The 15261-nt window shown below is 48.1% G+C and overlaps 1 protein-coding gene across 1 annotated transcript in view; it reads right to left on the minus strand.

Annotated features, from left to right (window-relative positions):
* The window catches only part of PPP2R2D (protein phosphatase 2 regulatory subunit Bdelta), a 39025-nt gene extending 24042 nt beyond the window's left edge, over window positions 1–14983 (minus strand). The window contains exons 1-2 of the mRNA XM_063435098.1: window positions 14684–14983; window positions 9548–9622 (exon numbers count right to left, since the gene is read on the minus strand). Of these exons, the coding sequence (XP_063291168.1) occupies window positions 9548–9622; window positions 14684–14690 (82 nt within the window). The 5' untranslated portion in view covers window positions 14691–14983. The remainder of the gene's footprint in view (window positions 1–9547; window positions 9623–14683) is intronic.
* Between the last annotated feature and the right edge of the window lie 278 nt (window positions 14984–15261).

Below are 15261 nucleotides of genomic sequence, written 5' to 3' on the forward strand. Positions count from 1 at the left end.
TTGCGACAGAAGCTAGTTACAGCCCTGAACTCTGATTTCCACTGCCTAATGTTGAATCTGTGTAAAAAAACAGTAATTTTACTTACCGTAAATTCCTTTTTTCTTTGTATAGTGGCAGTACTCACAAGTGGGATGTTCCTTCCGGTCTTGGACAAGAAGCTCCCCCTTCTTTTAGATTTATATCTGTGCTCCGCCTGCTGCCTCTATAAAGCCTGTAAGTCCTGAACACTCACCAATAATAAAAAAGAACCAAACAGAGACCAAGTAATGCAAATTCATTTAATCCACATCAAAGCGGAGGGAAAGCCAGTACTGCCACTATACAAAGAAAAAAGGAATTTACGGTAAGTAAAATTACTGTTTTTCCCTTCGTATAGTGGCAGTACTCAAAAGTGGGATATAGCAAGATCCCTGCAACAAATAAAGGGTGGGAACTCAGCAGGCCACAGCTTGCAGCACATTACGCCCAAAAGCAGCCTTAGATGATGAGAATATGTCCAGCCTATAATGCTTGATAAAGGTATGTAATGAAGACCAGGTAGCCGCTTTGCAGATGTCTTCAGGTGATGCAGCTGCTCTTTCAGCCCAGGAGGTTGCCATAGCCCTAGTAGAATGAGCCTTCAATGGGAATCTAAGAGGAATCCCTTTGGAGTGATAAGCCAACCTGATGGTATTTGTCAGCCATCTAGCTAAAGAGGGTCCGGAGACAGCACCACCTTTACCTTTGCCTTGAAAGTAGACAAAGAGATGATCTGAGGATCTAAACTCCTGAGACTTCCAAAGGTAGATCTTCAGGGATCTCCTAACCTCCAGGAGATGCCACTTTCTTTCCAGATCTGATGTAGGTGATTGACAAAAGGCTGGCAGAATAATAGGCTGGTTAATCGCAGCACTTGATATAACCTTGGGCAGAAAGGAAGGTCTGGGATGCAGTACCACCTTTTCTTGATGAAATATGGTGAACTCCGGAGAAGAAGTTAGAGCTCGGATCTCACCTATTCTCCTAGCGGAGGTGATAGCCACCAGGAAGGCCGTCTTGAAGGTAAGCAGATTGATGGGGACTTTAAGTAATGGTTCAAACGGTGGTTCACAAAGGGCTTGAAGAACCAGACACAAATCCCAGGTAGGAAAAGGAACCAGCTTGGGAGGCCTCTTCAACCGTATGGAATTAATAAACCTTCGTACAAGCATGTTTGAGGCCAAGTCACGAACCAGGAAGTGACTAAGAGCTGAAATCTGGCCTTTGAGCGTAGAAACCCCTCTTGTAAAAAAGAAAGAATAACAGGCTTTGGCAGGATCTGAACCACGAAGTGAACACCAAGTTCTGAACTTCATCCAAACCCTGAAATAGATTTTCGAAGTGGACAAGTGGACAGAGGACAGCAAAACATCACATAAATGGTCAGAAAGACCATGACCTTGAAGGATCATCCTTGCAGCAACCATGCCGTCAGGTGAAACATCTCCAGGGTTTCTACGGGAAGAGTCACATTCTCTAAAATGTGGGAAGAAACTGGGAGATGCCAACGTGAGATGGTCATGTTTTCCACTTCTGAAAACCAACTTCTGTTCGGCCAGAAGGGTAGGACTGCCAAAATTCTTGCCTTCTCCCATCTTATTTTCTGAACAATCCGTGGTATAAGAGCGATAGGAGGGAAAACATAAGCCATGTCGAAGCTCCAAGGGATCGATAGACCGTCAAGGACATCTGGGTAATCTCCTGTACGGAGAGAAGCAAATCTTTGAACTTTTCTGTTTCTCCTTGTGGCCAACAAATATACAGGGAGTGCAGAATTATTAGGCAAATGAGTATTTTGACCACATCATCCTCTTTATGCATGTTGTCTTACTCCAAGCTGTATAGGCTTGAAAGCCTACTACCAATTAAGCATATTAGGTGATGTGCATCTCTGTAATGAGAAGGGGTGTGGTCTAATGACATCAACACCCTATATCAGGTGTGCATAATTATTAGGCAACTTCCTTTCCTTTGGCAAAATGGGTCAAAAGAAGGACTTGACAGGCTCAGAAAAGTCAAAAATAGTGAGATATCTTGCAGAGGGATGCAGCACTCTTAAAATTGCAAAGCTTCTGAAGCGTGATCATCGAACAATCAAGCGTTTCATTCAAAATAGTCAACAGGGTCGCAAGAAGCGTGTGGAAAAATAACTGCCCATGAACTGAGAAAAGTCAAGCGTGCAGCTGCCAAGATGCCACTTGCCACCAGTTTGGCCATATTTCAGAGCTGCAACATCACTGGAGTGCCCAAAAGCACAAGGTGTGCAATACTCAGAGACATGGCCAAGGTAAGAAAGGCTGAAAGACGACCACCACTGAACAAGACACTCAAGCTCAAACGTCAAGACTGGGCCAAGAAATATCTCAAGACTGATTTTTCTAAGGTTTTATGGACTCATGAAATGAGAGTGAGTCTTGATGGGCCCGTGGCTGGATTGGTAAAGGGCAGAGAGCTCCAGTCCGACTCAGACGCCAGCAAGGTGGAGGTGGAGTACTGGTTTGGGCTGGTATCATCAAAGATGAGCTTGTGGGGCCTTTTCGGGTTGAGGATGGAGTCAAGCTCAACTCCCAGTCCTACTGCCAGTTTCTGGAAGACACCTTCTTAAAGCAGTGGTACAGGAAGAAGTCTGCATCCTTCAAGAAAAACATGATTTTCATGCAGGACAATGCTCAGTCACACGCGTCCAAGTACTCCACAGCGTGGCTGGCAAGAAAGGGTATAAAAGAAGAAAATCTAATGACATGGCCTCCTTGTTCACCTGATCTGAACCCCATTGAGAACCTGTGGTCCATCATCAAATGTGAGATTTACAAGGAGGGAAAACAGTACACCTCTCTGAACAGTGTCTGGGAGGCTGTGGTTGATTCTGCACGCAATGTTGATGGTGAACAGATCAAAACACTGACAGAATCCATGGATGGCAGGCTTTTGAGTGTCCTTGCAAAGAAAGGTGGCTATATTGGTCACTGATTTGTTTTTGTTTTTGAATGTCAGAAATGTATATTTGTGAATGTTGAGATGTTATATTGGTTTCACTGGTAAAAATAAATAATTGAAATGGGTATATATTTGTTTTTTGTTAAGTTGCCTAATAATTATGCACAGTAATAGTCACCTGCACACACAGATATCCCCCTAAAATAGCTAAAACTAAAAACAAACTAAAAACTACTTCCAAAAATATTCAGCTTTGATATTAATGAGTTTTTTGGGTTCATTGAGAAGATGGTTGTTGTTCAATAATAAAATGAATCCTCAAAAATACAACTTGCCTAATAATTCTGCACTCCCTGTATCTCTGGCCTGCCAAAGCGAGAAACCAGCTTCAAGAAAACTTGGTTTGGATAGCGCCCAGTCTGCCTGAGACCAATGGCTTCTGCTGAGGTCGTCTGCAATAATGTTTAGAGACCCTCTGATATGGGTGGCTGATATTGCGAGAAGATTCGCTTGAGCCCAGGACATTATGCGGTAGCAGAGATCTTGTAGAGCTTTTACCTTTGTGCCCCCTTGGTGATTCAAATAAGCCACCGTAGTGGCATTGTCCGACTGAATCCTTACTGACTGATTGGTGATGACAGTGCTGAAGGAAACCAGAGCCTTCCAAACCGCTTTTAACTCCTTGAAGTTTGAGGATGCGCATGCCTCTTCTCTGTTCCAAAGACCTTGATGGAACTGAGAACCTAGATGGGCGCCCCAACCCGTCTGGGAGGCATCTGTGGTTATCGTAATCCACTGTTTTTGTGCAAACGATAGGCCCTTTGAGATGTTGCTTCTGTCTTTCCACCAGTTCAGTTGTCTTTTCACCCCCTCGGATAGGTGGAAGGCAGAGTCTAGATCTTCCTGTTTTCGTGTCCATTGGGAAAGGATGTCCCATTGCAATGGTTTTGATTCCGCCTTTGCCCAGGCCACTGCTGGAATTGCAGAAGTGAGGAGGCCTAGTAACCTCATAGCATCCCTGATTGAGCTTAGGTTTTTTCTGCAGCTTTGATACGGCTCTTAAAATCCTCAATTGTTTCTTTATTGGTAGAAAAAGAGAGAGGGACTGTGATTCTACCCGAAACCCCAAGAATTCTAGACTCAGTGACGGAATCAACTTGGATTTTTCCAGGTTCAGGATCCAACCGTGATCTTTTAAAACCTTCATAGCAATCTTGAGATGAAGTTTTAGCAGTTGCCTTGATTGAGCTTTCAGGAACCAATCGAGATACCTTTGAGACGTAAAACTGCTGCTATGGGTGCCAGGATCTTTGTAAAAACTCGAGGAGCTGAGGACAAGCCAAAGGGAAGAGCCTTGAATTGTAAATGCAGAATCCTTCGCTTTCTTGTTAGAACAGCAAATCTGAGAAACTTCAGAGAAGATTCTGAAACTGGTACATGGAGATAAGCATCTTTTAAATCTAACTTTGCCATGTAATCTCCCTTTTGTAGAATGTGCGTTACCGACAGAATACTTTCCATACGGAACTTCTGGTACGGTATGCAGGTGTTGACTTGTTTCAGGTCCAGGATCAGCCGAAAGGATCCATCTGGTTTTTGAACCAGGAAAAGGCATGAGTAAACACCCTGAAATTCCCAACGTTTGGGTACCTTCTCTACCACATCTTTTCTTAAAAGAAGGAGCGCTTCTGTTAGGAGAGCCTCTGTTTTTACCCTTGAAGGATAGCTTGACAGTAGGAAGGATGGACGTGGTCTTGACAAAAACTTTATCTTGTAACCTTCTGAAACGGTTCTTATAAACCACACATTTGAAGTACTCCTTTTCCATTCGTGGGTGAAGAACTGAAGGCGTCCTCCCACTCTTTTGGCGTCAAAACTTCCTCTTTTTGTCTGGCCTGTTGGATTCCTGTCTAGACCACTGGCTGTTGTTCCCACCATGTTTGTGAAACCTGCGAAACCGCCCTTGGTAACGAAAGGACCGCTGACCCCTGTACTGAAATCTTTTATATCCCTGGGTTCTTGGTTCCAGCGGTAGGGCTTTCTTCGTACCCGACATCGGTTTAATAATGTCTTTTAAAGGAGTACCAAAAAGTTTTTCCCTCTCAAAGGGTAATTCACATAAGGCTGCCTTGGATGCTGAATCAGCTGTCCATGTTCGTAGCCAAAGTGCTCTTCTGGCTACTGATGACAACCCCATAATTCTTGCTGATAAACGAAGAAACTCCTCAGAGGCATCTGAAAGGAATTCATTGGATAGCTTCAATAGGAACATGAGATGGGAAGGATCTGTATCGGATTTTCCCTCTGCACTGAAATCCTGCGGCCTGGAAAATTCTTCTGCATGAAGTTTCGGCTCGTTTGTTCAGTGGTTTTCTTTGGCAGCTGGGCAATCTGAATATCCACTTTAGGAAGATCTTCCCATTTGTCTTCAGACTGTAGCTTAAACACCAGTTTAAAATGCGTTTAAATAAACGCACGTCTTTCAGGATTCTTCCATTCTCTATGAAGGATATCCAAAATATTAGGAGACATTGGGAATCCTTTAACCTTACCCATGGTAGGTTCAGTTTCTTGTACAGCTGTCGTTACTTCTTCAGACACAGAAGGAGATCTATTCCTCTTACGTTTTTTAGGCAGATTTTCTTGAATAGCCGGCTGTTTCTTTACAGAATCTTTAAAAGACTCAAATGTCTGGGACAAATTTTCCTGAAACCAGCCCAGGAAGGATGCCATATCCATCTGTTTTGTTTTCTCCAGTAATTCTGAAGCGCACTGATTACATGTCTTTTTGCGACATCCGTCAGGTAGAGGTACAGCACATTCCAGACAAGATAAATGCTTAGACTTGCTTGTGGCTTTTTTGGGAACAGATGTTGACATCTTGTCTTTATCTGCCTTATCCGGAGATATAGGGCTGGACATATCTGTGAAATACCAGAATAGAAAATTAATAAAATACATTAATGAAGCATGCATAAGCATAGGTGAAATAAAAGGAGAGTTTAAAAAGTTAAACCTCACCTTAAACCACCTAAGGTCCGTGTAGGAGGGCTGGTGACACGGAGAACCAGAACTGTACACCCACCCTTGGGGTAAGAAAGGTTCTGCACAGCTTTATAATCAAAATTTTTGAATTGGTTGCCAACACCGTCTCGCGCATGCGCAGTAGCGAGATTCCGTGTTTGGTGGAACGTAAAGTCTTCCGGGCGTGCGTTCCACCGCTGTGCGCATGCGTAAAGCCACGAGGAGGACCGCCCGGGAACTCAACGAGCAAAGCCACATAAAGAGCAGTACCCGGTCGCGTTCCGTAACGCGAAACCGGAAGCACTGTGCCACTCCCGCCCGGGGAGCTATCGGGCACTAACCTCCTCGATCAGCAGCCTGTGCTGATCGCACCATTCTCCACCAGACCGGGGGAAACCGGTCCGTCCCGTTTGCCGGGACAAGAAGAACTGGTGAGTGTTCAGGACTTACAGGCTTTATAGAGGCAGCAGGCGGAGCACAGATATAAATCTAAAAGAAGGGGGAGCTTCTTGTCCAAGACCGGAAGGAACATCCCACTTGTGAGTACTGCCACTATACGAAGGGAAAATTAGGTTTGTTGTCATATTACAGCGGGGGTCTGCCATATATAAAGCAAACACACACAACACATCTCTTCGCTAGTGTTAATTTTGTCGACAAACCATTTTAGTTTTAGTCGTATTTTAGTCATCTAAATCTCAAAAATATTTAGTCGACTAAAACAATTCAGATGACTAAAATAAAACTAAAACTGATTTTTAGTTTGAAGACTAACAAAAACTAAAATGAAATTTGCCACCAAAACGAACACTGCTCTTCTCACTCCTCTCGCCCCTCTGTCGATCCTTACACTGGCTTCCTGCATCATATAGGTGTCAATTCAAAATACTAACCCTTACCTATAAAGCTCTAAACAACGCTAGCCACCATTACATTTCTACACGGATTCTTAGGTACACCCCTTCTCAGTCTCTCCATGCTCTGCTGGTGACCACCTCCTGTCAGCTGCTTGCACCCTTACTGCTAATTTGCACTTGCAGAACTTCTCGTGGGTGGCTCCTTTCCTTTGGAACAGCCTGCCATTGAAGATGTCCCTCAAAACACAACTTTTCAGAAAAGCTTATTGCCTCCGAGAGTAACTTCTATTTTACAAACCTGTCTCTCTCCTAAAGGGCAACACTCCACTCTCACCTACAGATCTGCTACTTTATCACTTTGTTTGTTCACTGTCCCCCTTGATGGCCTACTATGTTTTTATACCTCACCTGCTCTCCAATGTATGCTTGTTTGAGCAGGGTCCTCTTCTACCTAGTGTCCCTATAACATTTTGTATATGTCTTATTTATTGTTACATTGCCCCCTTTTAGAATATTGAAAAGCACTGCGGAATAATTTGGCACTAGATAAATACAATTAATATCTATTATTGTAGTGGATATAAGTAACTGCTTATTTATGAGGACAGACCTGCTTATTTGGTTTATTTTTAGTTTATCACACATTGCAATACAAGCTCAGCAGCAGCACAAACATTCGACCTTGCAATGTTCTTGGTAAAGAGGACAAAACATTTCCTCATACACATTTTCTGCAGGAAATATATTATAAAAAAGAAAAAAAGTAATAAATAAAATAAATAAATCTTTCTTCCCACACATGGCATAATTAAAAACTGCATCAATGGATTGGCTGATCATTGCATAGGTCCACAATGCTTCTCTAAGGGAAGTATCCGACTGGACCAGAGATCTTTAAACATGATGCTCCCACAAATTACATATTGCTGCAGTGAGGAGACTGCCCCGGTATTTAAGTACAGTTAACTTCGTTAACAAAGGGAGGGCATTAAACTTGTAGGACGCAAAACTTAAATTACGGTAACTTATTTTTAGCTTTCCAAGACAAACTTCAACGCATGAAAGTGAGAAAATGCCAGTTCATGGATCATTTTGAAGACTTGCTTCAATTTCTTCAGATGTTAAAAGGTGGTGGTCTCATAGAAACAAAGCTTTGTGTACATGCCTGTTAATGGATTTCTACTTTTCCAAAATGGTGTCCAGAAACAATCAAGAGTAGCAAACCTAAAACTCTCAACGTGTTGGAGCATGCAAAGAAGCAAGGAATTGTGAGCTGCTGCGTCACTTGGGCATGGCACTGGCACGAATGCTGATGCCCATAAATGCCGTAATTGACTAACCCTATACTGACAGTACAAGATCAGTATAACTTTATAACTAAAGGTTTGCTAGCACACATTTAGATGAAAATACACTTTCTATAGTGACATGTTTTGCACGTAAGGTATACCTTAAAATGAATTAGTGTTTGTGATTTTAGATCTGCATATTTTTCCACAGGTGTTATAAGAAAATTAGACAAATTGCTCATAAAATTAACGTATTCACTTCAGTTTATTCTTTCCCACACAAAACACGCCAAAATACTTCATTACCTAATACAATCTCCTATAGCTCAAAGCTGTAGAAGACGGAGAATCATTTGTCAGAGTAACCATTTATTTTAATCTCACAGTCCCCATTAGCCCTGGACTTTAATATCAACAGTGCTACTTTGCCACAGTGAGCAACATTCATGCACTTTGATGGCAAAAGTCAGACTTGACATGAAATTTGGATTGAACATCCAAAGTAAAAACTTAACGGCACGTAATATAGCAATGTCACCCCCCCTCCCTGTTGAAAAAATTGTATTTCATAAAGATAGAATCTTTATGAAATATTAATTTTAACTGTGCTGGAATTTCACTTTGCTACTTTGTCTCTGTATTTCTCCTCCTCCTGACTTTCTTAGATTCAGGGTGGAGTCTAAGTGTCAATCCTGACAGCCACCACCAGTGACTGCTGCAGGGAATTGGCTGGGCTATGGAGGATTCTGCAGTCTTGTGGGATCCTCAAGACCTCAATGCTGTACATTTGCGCGTGCTGAAGAGGAGCAGATCGAAGAAGATGGTGGCACGCAAATCTCACCTTTATCTGCTCCCCTCGGGCACTAGACCCCCAGCGACGATGTCACCGTTGTGTATCTTTGCGAATTCACCAAAGTCTCCAGCAGGTGACTACTGCTTTTAAGGCTATTAGGACTTAATTACCACACCTGAATCCTATTAAACCTGTATGACATATCAACAGACTTAAAGAACAAAAGGATGCAAATTCCATGTTCTTTATAACAAAGGAAAAATTTGCCTCACTGACTGACTGATGCAGCATGCATCATTTAAGGAAAATGAGTCAGACATCTTAGACAAGGTCAAAACATTGACAACTTTTGTGCTTATGGTTCCTAATAAAGTCTACATGTATTGAGAAGCTTTGAGTGTCTGGAATATTTGTTATTGCAAGACATCTTAGATAATGCAGACTTGTACATTTTATATATGAATATATCTAAAGATCAATAAAAATGTAGAGGTTATATAACAAAATAAATTACAAAATATAACAATGTATAGATTTTCGTTTTGAAATAAAGACTATATTTAATGAAAACTACAAAAGAAAATAAAAAACAAAATGTAGATTTTAATACAAATATGCAAATACTAACCTTCTGCAACATCCTCATCTATGGCACCTTTGACTTGGGAGAAACACCACTGGAAATCATTCCCTCCTCCCACTCCTGCAAATGAGAAGACCGTTAGTGTGAAGATATATACTCGCATTTTTACTTGGAATCGACCAATATTATTCCAGAGCCGACATCAATACAGATTAATTGGTCATCTTTCCGGCCGATAAACGGCGCAGCAATTCTGTACATTTAAAGTTTTAAAGAACCAACACAATTTTTACACAAATCTGTAATAGGCAAAACATGCAATCACACTCCTATCACTCGCAGGCAGGCAACCAGCCAGGTACATTACAGTACTCACCTCCCTGCATGCAGGTACTCACAGGGAGGGGTGACGTGGCACCTCATTGCCTGGCAGCTGGAGTTTTCTGGGAGAGTTAAGTTATTGATAATATCGGCAAATTACTAGACCGATTGCAATTGTTAGAAATATGCTGAATATCTGCTTTAATAATCGGTGGAACCAATAAGTCAATCCCTAATTTTAAACTTTCTTTTAAATTAAGCTGTAATATCAATTTAAGGCTTTTAATTAAGGTTTACTCCACTTTTTGAGAAAAGTATATTATAAATGCAATATAAAAAAAAAAGCAAACAACTAAAATATACCCATTAATGAATTTCTTGCTTACGGCAAATTTACAGCTTTTCAAGAACAAGGAAGTGGCTAAGATTTCTCTGCGAATCCTGGCTCTCATTTTTTTTCTCAATGGGAGCAATGATCATATCCCACTAAAACCGGCCCCAGCAGAGGGTTTTTTTGGGGTATGCAGTGTCATGTTAAGGAATACTTTCATTCTTAAGAGATATGTATAAAAAAATGATTTAAAACATGTATTTTCATCAGGAAAAGCATTTTTGAGAAAAGATAATGGCCTGAATGAAGCAGTGATGTTGCAAAGCTCTATTATTATTATTATACAGCAATAAGAACAAAAATGAAGGTAGGAAGCAGAACACAATGTATTGGGGGTCATGGTGCTTTAAAATGAACACTATGTACTATAACCACTTCCGCTGATTGATGTGTTTATGGTGCCTGGAGTCCTGAATCACTACTGACTACTGACCCAGTGGACCCCGAGTCCTGAATGAATGCTAAATGGTTTATTCACCATTCAGCAAAGATGCTTGATGCCCGGGAGCCTGGTCTCACATAGCGATATAACTCAGCAATGCTTCCACCTTTCTCCATGCCAGTTCATACTATGTACTGGGGTAGTGATTGTCTTTGAGTACTCAGCTGATGCTCATACAATCACTGCCCCCTCTACCCTTGGTGTAGCATGAGCCGTGAATGGAGAGCGAGCGAGGGCTGTGGCGGGGGATACGAGGATGGAGAGCGAGCGAGGGCTGTGGATGGGGGGGATACAGCGAGGGCTGTGGATGGGGGGGATACAGCGAGGGCTGTGGATGGGGGGGGATACAGCGAGGGCTGTGGATGGGGGGGATACAGCGAGGGCTGTGGATGGGGGGGGATACAGCGAGGGCTGTGGATGGGGGGGGATACAGCGAGGGCTGTGGATGGGGGGGGATACAGCGAGGGCTGTGGATGGGGGGGGATACAGCGAGGGCTGTGGATGGGGGGGGATACAGCGAGGGCTGTGGATGGGGGGGGGATACAGCGAGGGCTGTGGATGGGGGGGGGATACAGCGAGGGCTGTGGATGGGGGGGGGATACAGCGAGGGCTGTGGATGGGGGGGGATACAGCGAGGGCTGTGGATGGGGGGGGATACAGCGAGGGCTGTGGATGGGGGGGATACAGCGAGGGCTGTGGATGGGGGGGGATACAGCGAGGGCTGTGGATGGGGGGGGATACAGCGAGGGCTGTGGATGGGGGGGGATACAGCGAGGGCTGTGGATGGGGGGGATACAGCGAGGGCTGTGGATGGGGGGGATACAGCGAGGGCTGTGGATGGGGGGGGATACAGCGAGGGCTGTGGATGGGGGGGATACAGCGAGGGCTGTGGATGGGGGGGGATACAGCGAGGGCTGTGGATGGGGGGGGATACAGCGAGGGCTGTGGATGGGGGGGGATACAGCGAGGGCTGTGGATGGGGGGGGATACAGCGAGGGCTGTGGATGGGGGGGATACAGCGAGGGCTGTGGATGGGGGGGATACAGCGAGGGCTGTGGATGGGGGGGATACAGCGAGGGCTGTGGATGGGGGGATACAGCGAGGGCTGTGGATGGGGGGGATACAGCGAGGGCTGTGGATGGGGGGGATACAGCGAGGGCTGTGGATGGGGGGGATACAGCGAGGGCTGTGGATGGGGGGGATACAGCGAGGGCTGTGGATGGGGGGGATACAGCGAGGGCTGTGGATGGGGGGGATACAGCGAGGGCTGTGGATGGGGGGGATACAGCGAGGGCTGTGGATGGGGGGGATACAGCGAGGGCTGAGGATGGGGGGGATACAGCGAGGGCTGAGGATGGGGGGGATACAGCGAGGGCTGTGGATGGGGGGGATACAGCGAGGGCTGTGGATGGGGGGGATACAGCGAGGGCTGTGGATGGGGGGGATACAGCGAGGGCTGTGGATGGGGGGATACAGCGAGGGCTATGGATGGGGGGGATACAGCGAGGGCTGTGGATGGGGGGGATACAGCGAGGGCTGTGGATGGGGGGGATACAGCGAGGGCTGTGGATGGGGGGGATACAGCGAGGGCTGTGGATGGGGGGATACAGCGAGGGCTGTGGATGGGGGGATACAGCGAGGGCTGTGGATGGGGGGATACAGCGAGGGCTGTGGATGGGGGGGATACAGCGAGGGCTGTGGATGGGGGGATACAGCGAGGGCTGTGGATGGGGGGGATACAGCGAGGGCTGTGGATGGGGGGGATACAGCGAGGGCTGTGGATGGGGGGGATACAGCGAGGGCTGTGGATGGGGGGGATACAGCGAGGGCTGTGGATGGGGGGGATACAGCGAGGGCTGTGGATGGGGGGGATACAGCGAGGGCTGTGGATGGGGGGGATACAGCGAGGGCTGTGGATGGGGGGATACAGCGAGGGCTGTGGATGGGGGGATACAGCGAGGGCTGTGGATGGGGGGATACAGCGAGGGCTGTGGATGGGGGGATACAGCGAGGGCTGTGGATGGGGGGATACAGCGAGGGCTGTGGATGGGGGGATACAGCGAGGGCTGTGGATGGGGGGGATACAGCGAGGGCTGTGGATGGGGGGGATACAGCGAGGGCTGTGGATGGGGGGGATACAGCGAGGGCTGTGGATGGGGGGGATACAGCGAGGGCTGTGGATGGGGGGGATACAGCGAGGGCTGTGGATGGGGGGGATACAGCGAGGGCTGTGGATGGGGGGGATACAGCGAGGGCTGTGGATGGGGGGGATACAGCGAGGGCTGTGGATGGGGGGGATACAGCGAGGGCTGTGGATGGGGGGGATACAGCGAGGGCTGTGGATGGGGGGATACAGCGAGGGCTGTGGATGGGGGGATACAGCGAGGGCTGTGGATGGGGGGATACAGCGAGGGCTGTGGATGGGGGGATACAGCGAGGGCTGTGGATGGGGGGATACAGCGAGGGCTGTGGATGGGGGGATACAGCGAGGGCTGTGGATGGGGGGATACAGCGAGGGCTGTGGATGGGGGGATACAGCGAGGGCTGTGGATGGGGGGATACAGCGAGGGCTGTGGATGGGGGGATACAGCGAGGGCTGTGGATGGGGGGATACAGCGAGGGCTGTGGATGGGGGGATACAGCGAGGGCTGTGGATGGGGGGATACAGCGAGGGCTGTGGATGGGGGGATACAGCGAGGGCTGTGGATGGGGGGATACAGCGAGGGCTGTGGATGGGGGGATACAGCGAGGGCTGTGGAGGGGGGGATACAGCGAGGGCTGTGGATGGGGGGATACAGCGAGGGCTGTGGATGGGGGGGATACAGCGAGGGCTGTGGATGGGGGGGATACAGCGAGGGCTGTGGATGGGGGGGATACAGCGAGGGCTGTGGATGGGGATACAGTGAGGGCTGTGGATGGGGATACAGTGAGGGCTGTGGATGGGGATACAGTGAGGGCTGTGGATGGGGATACAGTGAGGGCTGTGGATGGGGATACAGTGAGGGCTGTGGATGGGGATACAGTGAGGGCTGTGGATGGGGATACAGTGAGGGCTGTGGATGGGGATACAGTGAGGGCTGTGGATGGGGATACAGTGAGGGCTGTGGATGGGGATACAGTGAGGGCTGTGGATGGGGATACAGTGAGGGCTGTGGATGGGGATACAGTGAGGGCTGTGGATGGGGGATACAGTGAGGGCTGTGGATGGGGGGATACAGTGAGGGCTGTGGATGGGGGGATACAGTGAGGGCTGTGGATGGGGGGATACAGTGAGGGCTGTGGATGGGGGGATACAGTGAGGGCTGTGGATGGGGGGATACAGTGAGGGCTGTGGATGGGGGGATACAGTGAGGGCTGTGGATGGGGGGATACAGTGAGGGCTGTGGATGGGGGGATACAGTGAGGGCTGTGGATGGGGGGATACAGTGAGGGCTGTGGATGGGGGGATACAGTGAGGGCTGTGGATGGGGGGATACAGTGAGGGCTGTGGATGGGGGGATACAGTGAGGGCTGTGGATGGGGGGATACAGTGAGGGCTGTGGATGGGGGGATACAGTGAGGGCTGTGGATGGGGGGATACAGTGAGGGCTGTGGATGGGGGGATACAGTGAGGGCTGTGGATGGGGGGATACAGTGAGGGCTGTGGATGGGGGGATACAGTGAGGGCTGTGGATGGGGGGATACAGTGAGGGCTGTGGATGGGGGGATACAGTGAGGGCTGTGGATGGGGGGATACAGTGAGGGCTGTGGATGGGGGGATACAGTGAGGGCTGTGGATGGGGGGGATACAGTGAGGGCTGTGGATGGGGGGGATACAGCGAGGGCTGTGGATGGGGGGGATACAGCGAGGGCTGTGGATGGGGGGGATACAGTAAGGACTCGGTCAGTGAGGGCTGTATCATGCAGGGCTCGGTCAGGGCTGTGAGGGCCGCTCAGACCGCAGTTTCCCAGCTCTCCATGCCGCCTCGGGCCCTCTGACTAGGCCGCAGCCCGGGCCCTGCGCTCCCCCCTCCCCCTTCCTATTTACCTGCCATGGCTGCCCTCTAGAACCAGGCCTCCCAATCCAGGCGTCGCTGAGGGACGGGGAGGGTTCGCCCTTCAGACTCCGGCCGCTGCCCTCCTCCTCCTCCTCCTCCTCCTCCTCCTCCCCCGCCGCCTCCGCCTGCCGGTACGGCTGCTCCCCGGCTGGATGCTGCGCTGTCAGTGCGCCCTCGGCGAGGCAGGACCGCGAGCTGGGAGTCGGCACGGAGCGGGAAGTGATCCGGCGGTTAGAAGCCGCTCTCGGCTTCTCCGGGATGGTGTTTCAAAATGGCGCACATTGCCCGTCGACATGATTCGGTGACGTCATTTAACCCCTCGGCTGCCGGGAGAGGAGCAATGCGGTGCTGGGCTCTGCCTCTCCTCCTACTGGCAGCCGGGAGCGGAGGGGTTAACAGCCCACCAAACACAAACACACCTTGATAATGTTTTATTCAGAAATTACATCAATATTGTAAATAATAAACACTACATGTTTCATTCATTATATTGTGTGTGTGATAGGGAGATAATGTGAGTATTCTTTGGGGAGGAAGTGTATCATTAAAAAAATATATATATAAAATA

This window comes from Pelobates fuscus, chromosome 10 (genome assembly GCF_036172605.1).
Source record: "Pelobates fuscus isolate aPelFus1 chromosome 10, aPelFus1.pri, whole genome shotgun sequence".
Lineage (NCBI taxonomy): Eukaryota > Metazoa > Chordata > Amphibia > Anura > Pelobatidae > Pelobates > Pelobates fuscus.